Raw genomic sequence first — 14,880 nt, 5'->3', positions numbered from 1 at the left:
CTCAGCAAAAATCTAAGTAATTCTTTTATCTAACAATTTTTGGCTACTTTACCTTTCTGTTGCATTTTTTCTGAATCCAAGTAAAATAGAACTTTGTATTCTCCTCCTAAGGACCCAGACTGTAAATAATGAGTGCCATACTTGTCAATTAGTTTTCGGTAAGCACTGTAATCATAGAAGGCAGGAAGATAGGATAATTCCTTCCAGAATGGCTCAGCAAGATGCAAAAAATCCGGATTGTTATTGATAAACTGGGCTACTTCCACAGTGTTCTGAATAATTAGTAACTGATAACTCTAAGAAAAGAAGAAAGAACAAAAAGAATGTTAGGTACAGATTGAAAAACAGGGAAACAATTCCTTCTTTACCTTCTTCATCAACCATCTGCTATTTCCAATTAACCCAGACTATGACTGTTTTTTTTAATTTTTTTTTATTATTTTTGTGTGCATGTACCGTCAAATCAGATCTGACTGGTACTGGAGGAGATTGTCCCTCCTTCCCCGGCAGAGCATCTGGTGGATTCGGACTGTGCGCCTCTGGGATTGTAGTTGCAGCTCCTTGCCACTAGGCCACCAGAGCTCCCCTCAGACTATGACTTTTGATATTTGATCCATAATTAGATCTCTTCAGAGACCACACTCTGGAAATAATTTAGGAATTGTTTAAAGTCCCAGATAGGAGAAGTTCTAAATGATGCCATGCTTTCTCTAGTTGCTGTGATTTCCCCAACTAGAAAGAGAGCCAACTTTGTAACTGAGAAACAATGTCACAAATGAGTGTATTAAAAGAATGTGCTCCTATGGCTCACATCTTCAGGGTAACTTAGAAGGAAGATAAATGTGAAATTTCTCTCCCCGATTCGGCTACTTTGAGGTAAGCCACTTAGAATAACATCTCTCAAAGACTTCTTAAACTTCCCTTCATGATACCCAAGATGGATCTACCTTATACCGATCTTCATTTTTATGAACAGTATTATACAGAGAAGACAAATTATTCTACAGTGTTATTTCCACAGTCAATTTCTTAGGTGTAAAACAAATAAAGTCAATATTACTTTAACGTACTTTGCTTGACTCTCAGATTAAGTTATCTACTTTAAGAGTGAGATAAAATTTTGCAGATTATGATGACACTGAAAATCTCTTCAGCAATAAATATGTATCAATTAGTCTAATATATTTTAATTGTTCAGATTCTAAAGATGAAAGTTCTAAATTTTAAAGTCATTATGCTTAAAAATTAATTATTTGCATTCCTCAGATGAAAAAAAATTAATATCTCAAAAATTAAGTGTTTTAAGACCTTTCAGCTTTACACCATTTGCATGTATAGCACTTAAAATAGTAATGTATTATGTCAGTAGTCAGGGGTGGGCAGGGAGAAAAGTGCAACAATGAATGAATGGAAATCCAAAATCGCTGTAAATTTTCATTAAAATTAATAATAATAACAAAAATTTTTAAAAGAATGTTATAGCTGAAATTAACTACCTGTTCTTTTTCCTCCACAAAAATCTAAATAATCCTTTTATCTAACAATTTTTGGCTACTTTATATTTTTGTAAATGGGAAATATGGGATTATTTGTCTTTGGGGATAGTTTTAATTAAGATTTTCAACTACTTTACCTTTTTGAATGGGAAATATAGGATTTTTTGTCTTTGGGGGTAGTTTTAATTAAGATTTCAGGGGAACATACCTTTCTGAGATTTTCCAAATATTTTAATAGGCAAATAAATATAAGAAAATACACTATCAAAGATAATTAAGAAGACAAAGTAGTACATTTTTAAAACATTTTTGCCCCTTTAAAAAAATATTATTCTTGAAGTAATAAATGAAAGTTTCTTATTGCTAAATATGCTTATATTAAAGTCAACAGTACTGAAAGTCAATATAATAATATGAAAAAATAACTCATATTTCACACTAACCTTTTGCTTAAGCATTTCTTGATTCGTTGAAAAACTGCTATGTGAAAAAGATGATGATGAACTAAACAGGGAACTCTTGCTGCTAGATGATGTATGAAATGTTGATGTTTGTTTTACATAATACCAACTACTGTTGTAATATTCATAATTAAAATCATTATTTACTTTCACCTAAAAAGAAAATAAAACCTTTTACTGTCATTAAAATAAGGCCTTGGATGTAACCATGACACTTGTATCATGAACCCTTTAACATGAATTCTTCTTTATACAACTGTCACCAGAAGACAAACTCTTCATTAAGAAAATATAAATAAACATTTACACAAGACACAAAGAAAGGGGTGTATATATAAAAATTCAAATATTTTCTTTTACTTCTTAGTAAATTTTTTTTCTCAGTAAACTTAAAGCAGTTCTAATAAACTAAAGGAAAAGATCATTATCATAAGGCTAGTCAGTATATGAGTATAGGGTGTAAAGCTTATTCCATAAAAATAAATATCTTAAAGGATTCAAGTGGTGAAGTATGTAACATATCAGGTTGCTTGAAGTAAGGATAGCAGTTCAAACTGACCTATTGCTCCACTGGAGAAAAATGTGAAGTCTCCTCTCATGAAGAATTGCAGCCTTGGAAATCCAATGGAGAGTCACTACTAGTCAGTACTGAGTTTTGGGGTGAGTTGAGATGGGCTTGTCTTGGTCATACTGATCAGTCAGCTTTTCAGTGTTGTATGACTTTTTCAGGGAGCTCTAGTACAAAGACCATAAAGACATATGCTGCTAATACAAAGGCCTTGGCTGTCTGGTAGTTTGAATTCACCAGAGACTCAAAGGAAGAAAGATACATAACCTCATCCTGAAAAATTTACAGAAACTCTTTGGAAGGTTAGCTATGAGTTAGTTCCATGAGACAATGAGTTGTTTGTTGAATTATTGAGCTGGCTATTCCAACTATGACAAATTGAAGAGGAATAACTTCATATTCATTATAAAAAATAATACTTCAAGATCCATCCCGAACTACAACATTGTCAGTGCTAGGATAATATCCACAACCCTTCCAAAAAAAATCAGATAGCTCTAGTGTCCTATATAGTAAGGAGTTGCACTGTCAACCTAAAGGGAGGCAGTTCAAATCTACCAGCTGCTTCATGAGGGAAAAATAGGAAATATCTTCCTTTGCAGTTTACACCCTCTGAAAACTCTCCAAAGGGTCAGCCATGAGTCGGTTTCAGTTCAACAGTACACAAGAACACCAAGAAGAAAGATTATTTATATTACCCACCGACTCATAAACACGATAAAAAAAAATTAAATATTTGCACCAACTCCTGCAGTCTGAAACTAACCAAATATATAACCAAATTCCATTGATAACTACTAGTAACTGGAATATGAAAATAGGAAACGAAGTATAAACATCAAAGCTGGAAAATAGGGGCATGATGATAGAAGGAACACCAAGTTTACGTGATTCCTCTCTCCCATTGTTGCAGAGTCAGAACTGACTCCTAGCTCACTCCCCATTAGCTTTCTATGGCTGTAAATCACATGGGTGGTGTGATGTGAAGGATTTATTGTTCAAAATTGCTTTCCTAGCTATCAATTGGAGGGGGGGTCATATAAAGAGGGCATGTTATTCTATCCAAAAGGAAATTGGTAGTCTCACCACTGAAATGAGCTAATTAAGCAGCAGAAATTAAGGATCTCAACCAACAAGAAAGAGAAAGCAAGGGCATGTCCTTTGGGGCCAGACATTGCTACGGCAGCCAGACTGAGATCCATCCGCTTGAGAACAGTAGCCATCTCAGCAGGGAACCAGAGACCAACCTGGGACTTGCAACAGTTGACTTGTGCCTGACTTGTAACTATTGCCCCACAAAGTTAGAGGGGAAGGGAAGGGAAGAGGAGGGAAGGGGAGAGGAGGAAAGAAAAGAAGAAAGAAAGAAAAGGAAAGAGAGAGAGAGAAAGAAAGAAAGAAAGAAAGAAAGAAAGAAAGAAAGAAAGAAAGAAAGAAAGAAAGAAAGAAAGAAAGAAAGAAAGAGATAAATTGGATGTTAGAAGAGGATCTGAAACTTTGCTGTAGGGTGTAGAGATTTAAAGCAAAGCGAAGAAATGATAAGGTAAAAGAGCTGAGCATGTTTCAAAAAGACAAATTAAAATATTATTATTAAATGTAAAGAGGCGTGGAGTTAGGAAGCCCAAGAAGAAAAAAGTGGTTAGCATTTCCTCAAATTGAAGAAAAATTCAACATTTGAGTTGCAATATTGAAGGATTCTAAAGGCAAAATACTTAATAATGGAAGACACAATTAAAAAGAAAGATGGAAAAGATGCACAGAGTCACTGTACCAAAAAGAATTGGATAGTATGCAACCATTACAGGTGGTATATATAAAGAACCAACAATGTTAACAGAAGACATTCAAGCTGCACACAAGGCATTGGCAAAAAATAAGTTTACAGAAACTGATGGAATATTAATGAAGATGTTTCAGCAAATGCTATATAGAGGTGCTAACTCATTTATGCCAAAAATTTGCAAGACAGATACTTGGCCAGTCACATGAAAGAGATCCGTATCTGTGCCTGTTTAAAAAAAATGATAGCTCACTAGAATATATAAATTATCTAGAAATATCGTTACTATTACTCATAGGTAAAGTTTTCTGATGATGGTTAAAAACAAGTTGTTGCATTAAATAGGCATGGAACTGCCAAAAAATAAAAAATGGTTTCAGAAGACTTTAGATGAATCTTAGTTGAAATCAGAGAATACCTGAAAGATATTTATTCTCCCCAGCAACAATAGCAAAGTTCAACAAACCAGAAGCAGCAAATGCTGACGAGGTTGTGGAGAGATTGACTGGAACCCTTATTCACTGTTGATGGGAGTATAAAACAGTGCAACCATTATGGAAGGCAGTATGGTACTTTCTCAAAAAGTTGGAAATAGAAATACCATTTGACCCAGCAATTCCACTACTAGGAATATACCCTAAATAAACCAGAGCTGCCACCCAAATAGATACATACACATCTATGTTTATTGCTGCATTATTCACAATAGAAAAGAGATGGAAGCAACTCAAGTGCCCATCAACAAACAAATGAATGGAGAATTTGTGGTATATTCACACAATTAAATACTGTGCAGCACTGAAAAACAATAAACTCAAAATATTATACAACATGGGTGACCCTGGAGGACATTATGCTGAGTAAAATATCTCAGTCAAAAAGGACAAATACTACATAACCTTGTGGTCATAAAATAGGACACACAAGTGGGTCTGGGAAGAGACTAGAAAAAGAGTGGATAAATAATGAACACTGAATAGTGATCAGATGAGGGGAAGAATGGTCTGAAAGGAACATATGATTATTCTGTTATATATATTACAGCAATCTGGAACATGGGGTGCATTGCAGAGATGGATCATAGAGAGGGAAAGGAAAAGGGGAGGGGAATGTGCAACAGTTGCCTTCTAGGTTTCTTTCTTTTCAATTTCCTTCCATCATCTTTTCTTCCTTCCTCCCCTCTAGAGTACAATATGCAACTAAGAGCAGGAGTCTAGAGTTAGACTTAACAAGTATCTCAGACTCATGGGAGTAGTTCATCCTGAGTGATTCAGAGCAGAACTGTGCTCCACTGGGTTTTCAATGGCTATGGCTTCCAGATAATCTCCAGGCTTTTCTTCTGAAGATTCTGTCAATCTTCCAATTAGTAGTCATGTGCTTTTATATAACTGCTTGTTCAACCAAGGGACTCCTGGAGCTAAACTAAAAAAGAAAGAAAGAAAAAAAAAGACCAAACCAAAAACAAACCAACACCCATGATACTAAACTCACTGTCATTGGAATAATTCCCTATAGAACAGAACAGAACTGCCCTATAGGGTTTTCCAAAGCTGTAAATCTCTTTAGGAGCAGATTATCACATCATTGACTGATGGGTTCAAACTTCCAACCTTTAAGTTAGCTTACTTAGAACACTGAGAACTAAGTAAGGATTGAACTCAATTCTTACTTAGAACACATTCTTACTTAGAGCACTGCACCACTAGAGTTCCTTTGGAACCAGACAGTTGGGGTTCAAATCCTAGATCTGTCACTACTGCTTCTGTGACTGTGCTTGCTGTTCTTGTCATTGCATTGAGTATGACTGAGAGACTGCTGAAAGACTATGACTATATATTGCAACCCTATGATTAACAGATCTAAGTCTGTCATATCCTGCACCATCTTCCTCGTCTCTGACATACTTGAGCCCATAGTTGGAATCACTATGTAAATTCATATTTTTTAATGCCTTCCTGTCTTGCAATGACCTTCTACCTTTCCAAGAATGATGTCTTTTTCCAAAGAACACACCTGTCTATCAACATGCCCAAAGTATGTAAGATGAAGCTTCTTCATGCACGCCTCTAAGGAGTACTCTGGTTGCACCTTCTCCAACACTTATCTGTCCTTTTGATAATCAATGGGATATTTAGTACTCTTCCAGGCCATGTTTTTTGCAATCACTTGTTATGCATCAAAGAGTTGGACAATGACTAGGGAGGACAGAAGGAGAATTGATGCCTTTGAGCTGTGGTGCTGGAGAAGAGTATTGAGTGTACCGTGGACTGCCAAGAAATCAAACAGATTCATCCTGGAGAGGGTTAAACCAGGCTGCTCCTTGGAGGCAAGGATTCTGGGGGTTCGCCTGACATACTTTAGACATGTTTGTAAGGAGAGACAGGTCTTTAGAGAGGGACATCATGCTGGGTAGAGTGGAGGGACAGCACAGGAGGGAAAGACCCTCTATGAGGTGGATTGATTCAGTGACTGGGGTAATCGGGACGGGTGTGTCAGAGGCAATGAGATTGGCACAGGATAGAGCACGGTTTAGGGCTGTTGTACATAGGGTTGCTATGAGTCACAAATGACTCGATGGCACATAACAACAACAACAACAACTCCAAATCTACAACTCAAAGGCATCCATTTTTCTTCTGACATCTTTATTCACTGTCCAGCTCTAACATGCGTAGTAAGTGATTGAGAAGACCATGGCTTGAATCAGGCACATCTTAGTCTTCACACTGACATCACTGTTCTTCAGTACTTTTTAAAGGTCTCTGATAGCAGACTTCCCCAGTGTAATAAATCTTGATTTCTTGACTGTTGATACCAAGGATGTTGATTGTGGATTCTAGTAAGATGAAGTCAACAATTACAATCTTTTCTCCATCTATCATAACATCCACCCATCTTTTGCCTATCAACCCAGTGGTGAGGATTTTTGTTTTCTTGATGTTGAGATGTACTCCATAGTGGTTATAGCATTCTTTAGCTCAGTTTTCTCACTTTTAAAATAAGAATGACAAAACTGCATTTAGTACATAAGAGATTTTTAATAGATGTAAACTGTTGTTCTCATTATCTAAATTACTCCTGTTTAAGAAAGATTTAGAAATGCATCTGGTATGGAACGTTCATCCCAGTGGAGAGATTAATTAGTATTAACCAAAATTGCTTTATAATATGTTTGTTATTCATTTGCTATGCATCTGAGATTCCTCTTCAAAAAAACTGTAACAGAATACATTCAAGACTGAATAAAAAAGGATATACAGCAGCCTTTCTTTTTCCATTCTGAACTTCTCTTATTTCATCTACCAAACACCACAGGCTGAGAATAAACACAATAGTCTTTCAGAAGTCTCTCAGGCTGAACTAAGCACAGTGGCACCTTCCCAAACAACTGTGGAGCAGGAATACACTTGGTATTCCAAGGTCTTCTTTGTATAAAAACCATAAATAAACAGAGTCTGCCCATGACATCAAAACAAATGGCTTATCAAACAAGAAAATAGGTTTGTTTTATGAAAATAGCAAAAGCTGGTAGCCAAAACAGAGATTACAGAAGTTGACAGTTCGGTTGTATGCTTATTGATTAATATTCATGTTCCAACAGGGTAGTGCTAATGGAGCAATGGTTAGGCACTCAACTACAAACAAGAAGGTAGGCAGTTCAAATCCATCAGCTTCTTTTTAAAAAAAAACTTATTTTAATTGATACTCTAACAAAAGTTTATAGAGGACTTGATTTCCACTCATTCATTGTTGCACATTTTCCTCCCTACCACCCCCTCAGTTCACTTTTCTCTTTGAAAAAAAATTTTTTTCTTTGTTTCACAATTTCCTCCTCCACCCCTAGTCCACTTTATTATGCAGCTTTTATTCTGGACTGTTGTCATGCAAATAATACTTAATCATATATTTCTTTTAAACAGTTCTTTCCCTCATCTGTTTCAATGCAGTGTACATTATTTATCCCCTTTTCTTGGTTTTTCTCCAAACCCATGTTAGTCCTGTTTTATAACAGTGACATTATACAGTATTTGTCCTTTTGTGACTAAGATATTTCATTCAGCATAATGTCCTCCAGAGTCACAAATTCTGTATAATATTTCTTGAGTTCCTTGTTTTTCAGTGCTGCATGTTATTTCACTGTGTGAATAAACCACAGCTTCTCTATCCATTCATTTGTTGATGGGCACTTGGGTTGTTTCCATCTCTTTGCTATTGTGAATGATACAGCAATAAACATAGGGATGCACAACAACTTCTTTTGGGGGGAAATGTGGTAGTCTGTTTCTATAAATAATGTAGCTTTGGAAACCCTATGAGGCAGTTCTGTTCTGTCTTAGAGAATCGTTTTGAGTTACAATGAACTCAACAGCAATGAATAGATGATAGAAAAATCAAAATCACCTTCTACACATTGTTGTTAGGTGGCATCATGTTGAATATGACTCATAGTGTCCCTATGAACAACAAATATGAGCCGTGTCTTATCCTATGATGTCCTCACAATCTCCATCACACTCAGGCTTCTTGCTGTAGTCACAGTGTCATTCTATCTAGTTTAGGGTCTTCCTCTCCTTCACCATCCCTAAATCTTTCCAAGCATGAAGCCCCAAGGAATAGTCCCCTCCTAGTAACATGCCCAAAGTATGTGAGACAACGTTTTATCATATTGGCTTCCAAGGAGCACTCTGGCTTCACCTTCTCCATGACATTTATATGTGTTCTTTGGGCAGTCCATTTGGTTCTGTCAGCATTCCATCTTTCAGCAGTCCACTTGTTCTTTCAGCATCCTTCTACAACATCACAGTTCAAAGGCGCCCATTCTTCTTCTGTGTTCTTTATTCATAGCCCAGCTCTCAGATGCACAGCAAGTAACTAAAAAGATCATAGCCTGAACAGCTTCATCCTCAAAATTACATCATTGCTTCTCAATAATTTGGAGAGGTCCCTACCTACAGACTTTCCCAATGCAATAAGTCTCTTGATCTCCTGACCGCTCATACCAAGTGTACTGACTATGTATCAAAGTAAAATGAAGTTATTGGAAGTCTCAATATTTTCTCCATTTATCATGATGTTATCTATCAGTCCAGTGGCAAGGATTTTTGTTTTCTTGACACTGAAATGCAATCCATATTTTAAACTGCAGTCTTGGTTCTTTTATAGCCAGTACTTCAAATCCTCTTTACTTTTCAGTAATCAAAGTTGTGTATCTGTATAATAAAGATGGTTGATGAGTCTTCCTCCAATCTTGATGCCACATTCTTCTTCATAGAGTCCAGCTTCTTGAATAGTTTGCTCAGTATACAGATTAAATATGCACAGAGAAAAGATATAATCCTTTCCCCAATTTAAACCATGCAGTGTTCCCTTGGTCTGTTTGCACAATAGTTTCTTGGTCTTCAAACCATCTCAGGAACAGGTTTGAGGCCTTGAACACTAATGAGCAAAGACTAGATGAGCTGTGGGGAGATATCAAGAATATCAACCAGAAAGAATGCAAAAAGTCATTATAAAAACAGAAGAGGATGAAAAGACCAAAACGGATGTCAGAAGAGATTCTGAAGATTGCACTAGAGTTCCAAAAAGCAAAAACAAAGGTGAGAAATAAAAAAGTTAAGGAGATAAACAGAAGATTTCAAAGGATTTCACGGGAAGGCAAAACAAAGTATTATATAAAATGTACAAAGAACTAGATTCAGAAAATCAAAAGGACTGAACTCATTTTGCATTTCTTAAGCTAAAGGAAATGAAGAATAAATTCAAGCTTTGAGTTGCAATGCTTAATGACGCTATGGGCAGAATAATAAATGACCCAGGGAATATTAAAAGAAGATGGAAGGAGTATACAGAGTACCGTACCAAAAAGAATTGGTTGACACAGAAGAATTTCATATGATCAAGATGCAATGGTGATGAAGGAGGAAGTTCAAGCTACTCTGAAGGAATTGACAAAAAAACAGGCCCTGGGCATACCAATTGACATATTTCAACAAAAAAGATGCTGCCCTGGATATGCTCATCAGGTTATGCCAAGAAATCTGGAGAACAACTACCAGGCAAAAAAAAAAAAAAAAAGTGATCTGACAGAGTGTGGAAATTATTAAACAAGATCATTAATATCACACACAAGCAAAATTCTGCTAAAGATTATCCAAAAGTGACTGAGCAGTATATAAACAGAGAACTACCAGAAATACAAACTCAATTTAGAAGAGGATCTTGGCTGAAAGCGAAGATTACCAGAGAAATGCCTATCTGTGCTTCAATGACCATGATCAAAGGCATTTGATTGTGTAGATCACAACAAATTGTGGCAAACCTTGAGAAGAACGGCAATCTCAAAACACTTGATTGTGATCATATGAACTTACTCTTATACCAGGGGTAGTTATCAGAATAGAGCAAGGAAACACTGCATGGTTCAAATTTAGGGGAGGAGATGTGTCAGGGATGTGTTATGTCTCCATATCTTTTCAATCTATATTCAGAACAGATCATTCAAGGGGCTGGATTTCATGAAGAGGACCATGGCATCAGGACTGGAGGAAGACTCATCAACAACCTGCACAATGTGGATGATACAACCTTGTTTGCTGAAACTGATGAGGACCTGAAATTTTTGCTGCAGAAGGTCAAGGACTGTAGTCTTCAATATGGATTGAAGCTAAACTTCAAGAAGACAAAGATTCTCATCATTAGGCCAACTAGCAGCTTCATGATGACTGGAGAAGAGATTGAGGCTTTTAACAATTTCAGCTTGTTCAGCTCCTCAATCAACACTCTTGGTGCCAGCTGTCAGGAAATCAAAAGATGAATTGCATTGGGGAAGTCTGCTGGCAGGGAACTCTTCAGCTTGCTGAGGAGCAATGACATCAGTCTAGAGACTAAGGTGCACTTGATTCAGGACATTGTCTTCATAATTACTTGCTATGCATCAGAGAGCTGGACAATGGCTAAGGAGGGCAGAAGAAAAATTGATGCCTTTGAGTTGTGGTGCTGGAGAAGAGTATTGAACATACCATGGATAGCCAGGAGAACAAACAGGTCTGTTTTGAAGAAAGAGAAACTGAGTTTCTCCTTGGATGCAAGGATTTTGAAGCTCTGTCTCACATACTTTTGGCACATGGTCAGGAGAGACCAGTCCTTGGAGAAGGACGTCATGCTTGGAAGGGTGGAGGGACAACACAGGAAAGGAAGACTCTAGATGAGATGGATTGATATGATAAGTGGGGTGATGGGATTAGGTGTGTTGGAGTCAACAAGCTGGCTCAGGATAGGGGAGGGTCAGTGCTATTGTACCTAGGCTTCTATGAGTCATAGACGGCTCAAGGGCACAAAACAACAACCAGGTCTCGATTTCACAAGTGGCACCGGGCATAATATTTCTGAGGTCAGATGAATCTTGGCTGAAAGTAAATAATACCAGAAGAATGTCTATTTGTGCTTTATAGACTATGCAATAGCATTTGACTATGTGGAACATGACAAATTATAGCTAACATTGTGAAGAACTATAAATCCATAATTGTGCTTATGAAATCACCTCATAAAGAACTGAATTTCCAGTGGGTTCGAAGCCAATATATTTTCACTATGGAGGTTCCTTGTTGCTCTCCTATGCACTTCAGCATTGAACATGGACATCACTGACTCAGCTGCCTGTTGCTTCCACCTCACTTTCCTCAGGCTGAAGCCTCAAAACGTCTTTGTTCTTCAATCAATAACAAACTATAATTTCTCTCTACTTCTGGCAAACACCTTTGAAGTCAGTGATTGGGAAGACATTTCAGATGTCAATCCAAAATTCAAGCCAGGCTGAGGCAAGCCCATGTCAGGATCGTGCTGTTACTAAATCATTCCTCTTCTTTAGAAGCTGCGACCTTCCAGCACGTCTACCTTCCAACTAAGTGAGAAATTCTCTTCCTTATTATTTTCTCTGTTCTGTAACTTGCTAAATTTAGCCCCCTGAAAAATCCTAACATTTTGTGCCTTGTAATTAAGAAAAAATTAGCAACACAACCTCCTAGGAATAGAGAGATGGAGAATCACTCCCTTTTGGCAAAAGGTTAAATTACAGCACCTACTATCTTCCATGTGGAATTTAGAGTCTTTAAAAAAAATAAATATAACATAGTAGGACATTAAAACCTAGTAGAGCCATAAAAGATTGTGAAGTCTGAGAGATGTACATCTGAGCTCTGTTGTTGAGTGTGGTTAAGGCAATTCTTGTTCATGGTAACTCCATATGACAGCATCAAGTGCTTCACAGTGTTACTTGTTGTTGTTAGATGCCATCAAGTCCACTAGACTTGCAGTGATCCGATGAACAGCAGATAGAAACTTTGCCCTATCCTGTGTCATCTTCATGAGCTCTGCCATGCTTAAACTCATCATTGCAGTCAATGTTTCTGTCAATCCATCTCATTGAGGGTCTTCTTTCAAGACCATGAGGTTGGTACAAGATAGGGCAAGATTTCAGTCTGTTGCTCACAGGATCACTATGAGTTGTAGTTGACTTTATGGCAACTAACAACAACAACAACAGCCTCAGCCTTCTATATTGTGGTGTATTATAAATCCTAGCCTCAGTACCAGTGAGTGTGGTCCTATTTTGGAATAAATTGCCTGTTATGTTAATGAGGCAGGATTAGGGTGAAGTATATCTTGCATCTTCCTCTTACTAAATGGTATCATTCAAATCACTGCTTTTTGTTTCCTTTGGATATGATCTGCATCCAGCAAATACAAGTGATCTGGCAAGGCTCCTCTCTTGCTCTTGATCCTGTATCTATCTGGCTGCTCTTTATCTGACTTCTGACTCCTGAGACAAGCCAGCATCCTATCTGCCCGCATTCAACAGCTTTTATAGACTTGTGAATCTGAGGTCCATCAAGCCAGTGAGCACAGTGTCTGGAAAGGCCTCTGGAGTAGTGCTTGACCCATAGATTTGGAATCTGTCAGGTTTTACAACCATTTGAGTCATTTCCCTGGTGTTTCAAAATGTTGCAGCAAATTAAGGAAGAAAAAAAAAAGACAAGAAGCAGGGTTCTCAGGAGAGATGTTAGAAAGGATGGAGGTAGAGGAGTTTGAAAATCTGGACATTCAGGACATCTTTAAGCTCCTTCTCTTAGGAAACAAATTTGTGCTGACCCTTCTAAATTTGTCATGTAGGGATATAAGGGTATAACCACCTAGGAGTGTTTGCCTAATAAAGTCTGTACAAGTCAACAATTCAAGTTCTAGGTATACACCCTGGAGGAACTCTCACCCATCTATACCAGGACTCACGCAAAAAAACCACTGGAGTCCTTTTCATAAGAGAAACCTGAAAAAAATACAAATAATAAAAAAATCTGCAAATGAATGAGGTGTGGTCCATTTATATACTATGAAAAAAAATGAACCTGTCAATTAATCTTGCTTGGATCAACAATCAAGACCTTTGGTACTAGAAGTCAGGAAATATATTGCACTAGTAAATTCCACCATCAGAGACCTCTCCAAAATACTGAAGAACAGTGATGCCAGTTTGAAGATTAGGTGTGCCTGATAAAGGCCATGGAATTCTCAATCAGCTGCTATACCTCAGAGAGCTGAACAACGAATAAGAATGAAAGAGGAAGAATCGATGCCTTTAAGTGGAAGTGCTATAGAAGAGCACTGGCTATCCCAAGACTGCAAAAAGAATAAACAGATAGGCCTTGAAAAAAATGCCACCAGGGTGCTCCTTGGAGGCAAAGGTAGTGAAGTTTCATCTCACCTATTTAGGACATGTTGCTAGAAGGGGCTAATCTTTGGAGAGGAAGATGATGCTTGGAAAGGTGGAGGATCAGCAAAGAAGAGGAAGACACTGTGCACTGATACTGTGGCTGCTGTAGTGCTGGAGAAGAGTACTGAATATGCCGCGGACTACCAGAAGAACAAACAGATAGGTATGTCTTGGAAATAATGAAGTCGGAGTGCTCCTTGGAGGCAAAGGTGGTGAAGCTTCATCTCTCATACTTTGGCACATATAGCTAGGCGAGGCTATTCCTTGGAAAGACAGATCATGTTTGGAGAGATAAAAGAGAGAAAGACCCCCTAATGAGACAGATTGGCACTGTGACTTCAGCAAGCGGCTCTAGTGTGTCAAAGATTATAAGGATGGCACGAGACAGGGCCGGGTTCAGATATGTTGTTCATAGGGTCACTATGGGTTGTACTTGACTCAAAAGCACATAAAAGAAACACTATATTGAAATAGAGGAATGTTGTCAATAATATGGATTAACAGAGTGGCTGCAACAATGCTATGGACTTGAACACAGCAGAGGTTGTGAGGATAGTGCAAGATCAGCCAGAGTTTCATTCTGTTGAACGGAAGTTACTATGAGTACAAGCTGGCTCAACAATATGTGACAACAGCAATATACTGCAATTTTTAAAACTCTAATTTTGGAGATCCAAGATGGCGGCAGAGGCAGAGACAGCATGGTGAGAGGCGGGAGCAGTGAACCACTTAAAGCAGGGCCATTATGGCCTTCCACAGACTTTGTCTTATTGATAATTGAAGACTTACACAGTTGATGACTGGCCCTC

The 14,880-nt window shown here is 37.7% G+C and overlaps 1 protein-coding gene across 1 annotated transcript in view; it reads right to left on the bottom strand.

The window, feature by feature from the left end:
- The window catches only part of C7 (complement component 7), a 94,130-nt gene that overhangs the window by 54,262 nt on the left and 24,988 nt on the right, over positions 1 to 14,880 (bottom strand). Inside the window, exons 7-8 of the mRNA XM_006889583.1 lie at positions 1,940 to 2,110; positions 53 to 296 (exon numbers count right to left, since the gene is read on the bottom strand). Of these exons, the coding sequence (XP_006889645.1) occupies positions 53 to 296; positions 1,940 to 2,110 (415 nt within the window). The remainder of the gene's footprint in view (positions 1 to 52; positions 297 to 1,939; positions 2,111 to 14,880) is intronic.

This window comes from Elephantulus edwardii, unplaced genomic scaffold, assembly GCF_000299155.1.
Source record: "Elephantulus edwardii isolate Elephantulus edwardi_28Jun2011 unplaced genomic scaffold, EleEdw1.0 scaffold00079, whole genome shotgun sequence".
NCBI classification, from domain to species: domain Eukaryota; kingdom Metazoa; phylum Chordata; class Mammalia; order Macroscelidea; family Macroscelididae; genus Elephantulus; species Elephantulus edwardii.
This window is presented reverse-complemented; position numbering and strand designations above follow the sequence as displayed.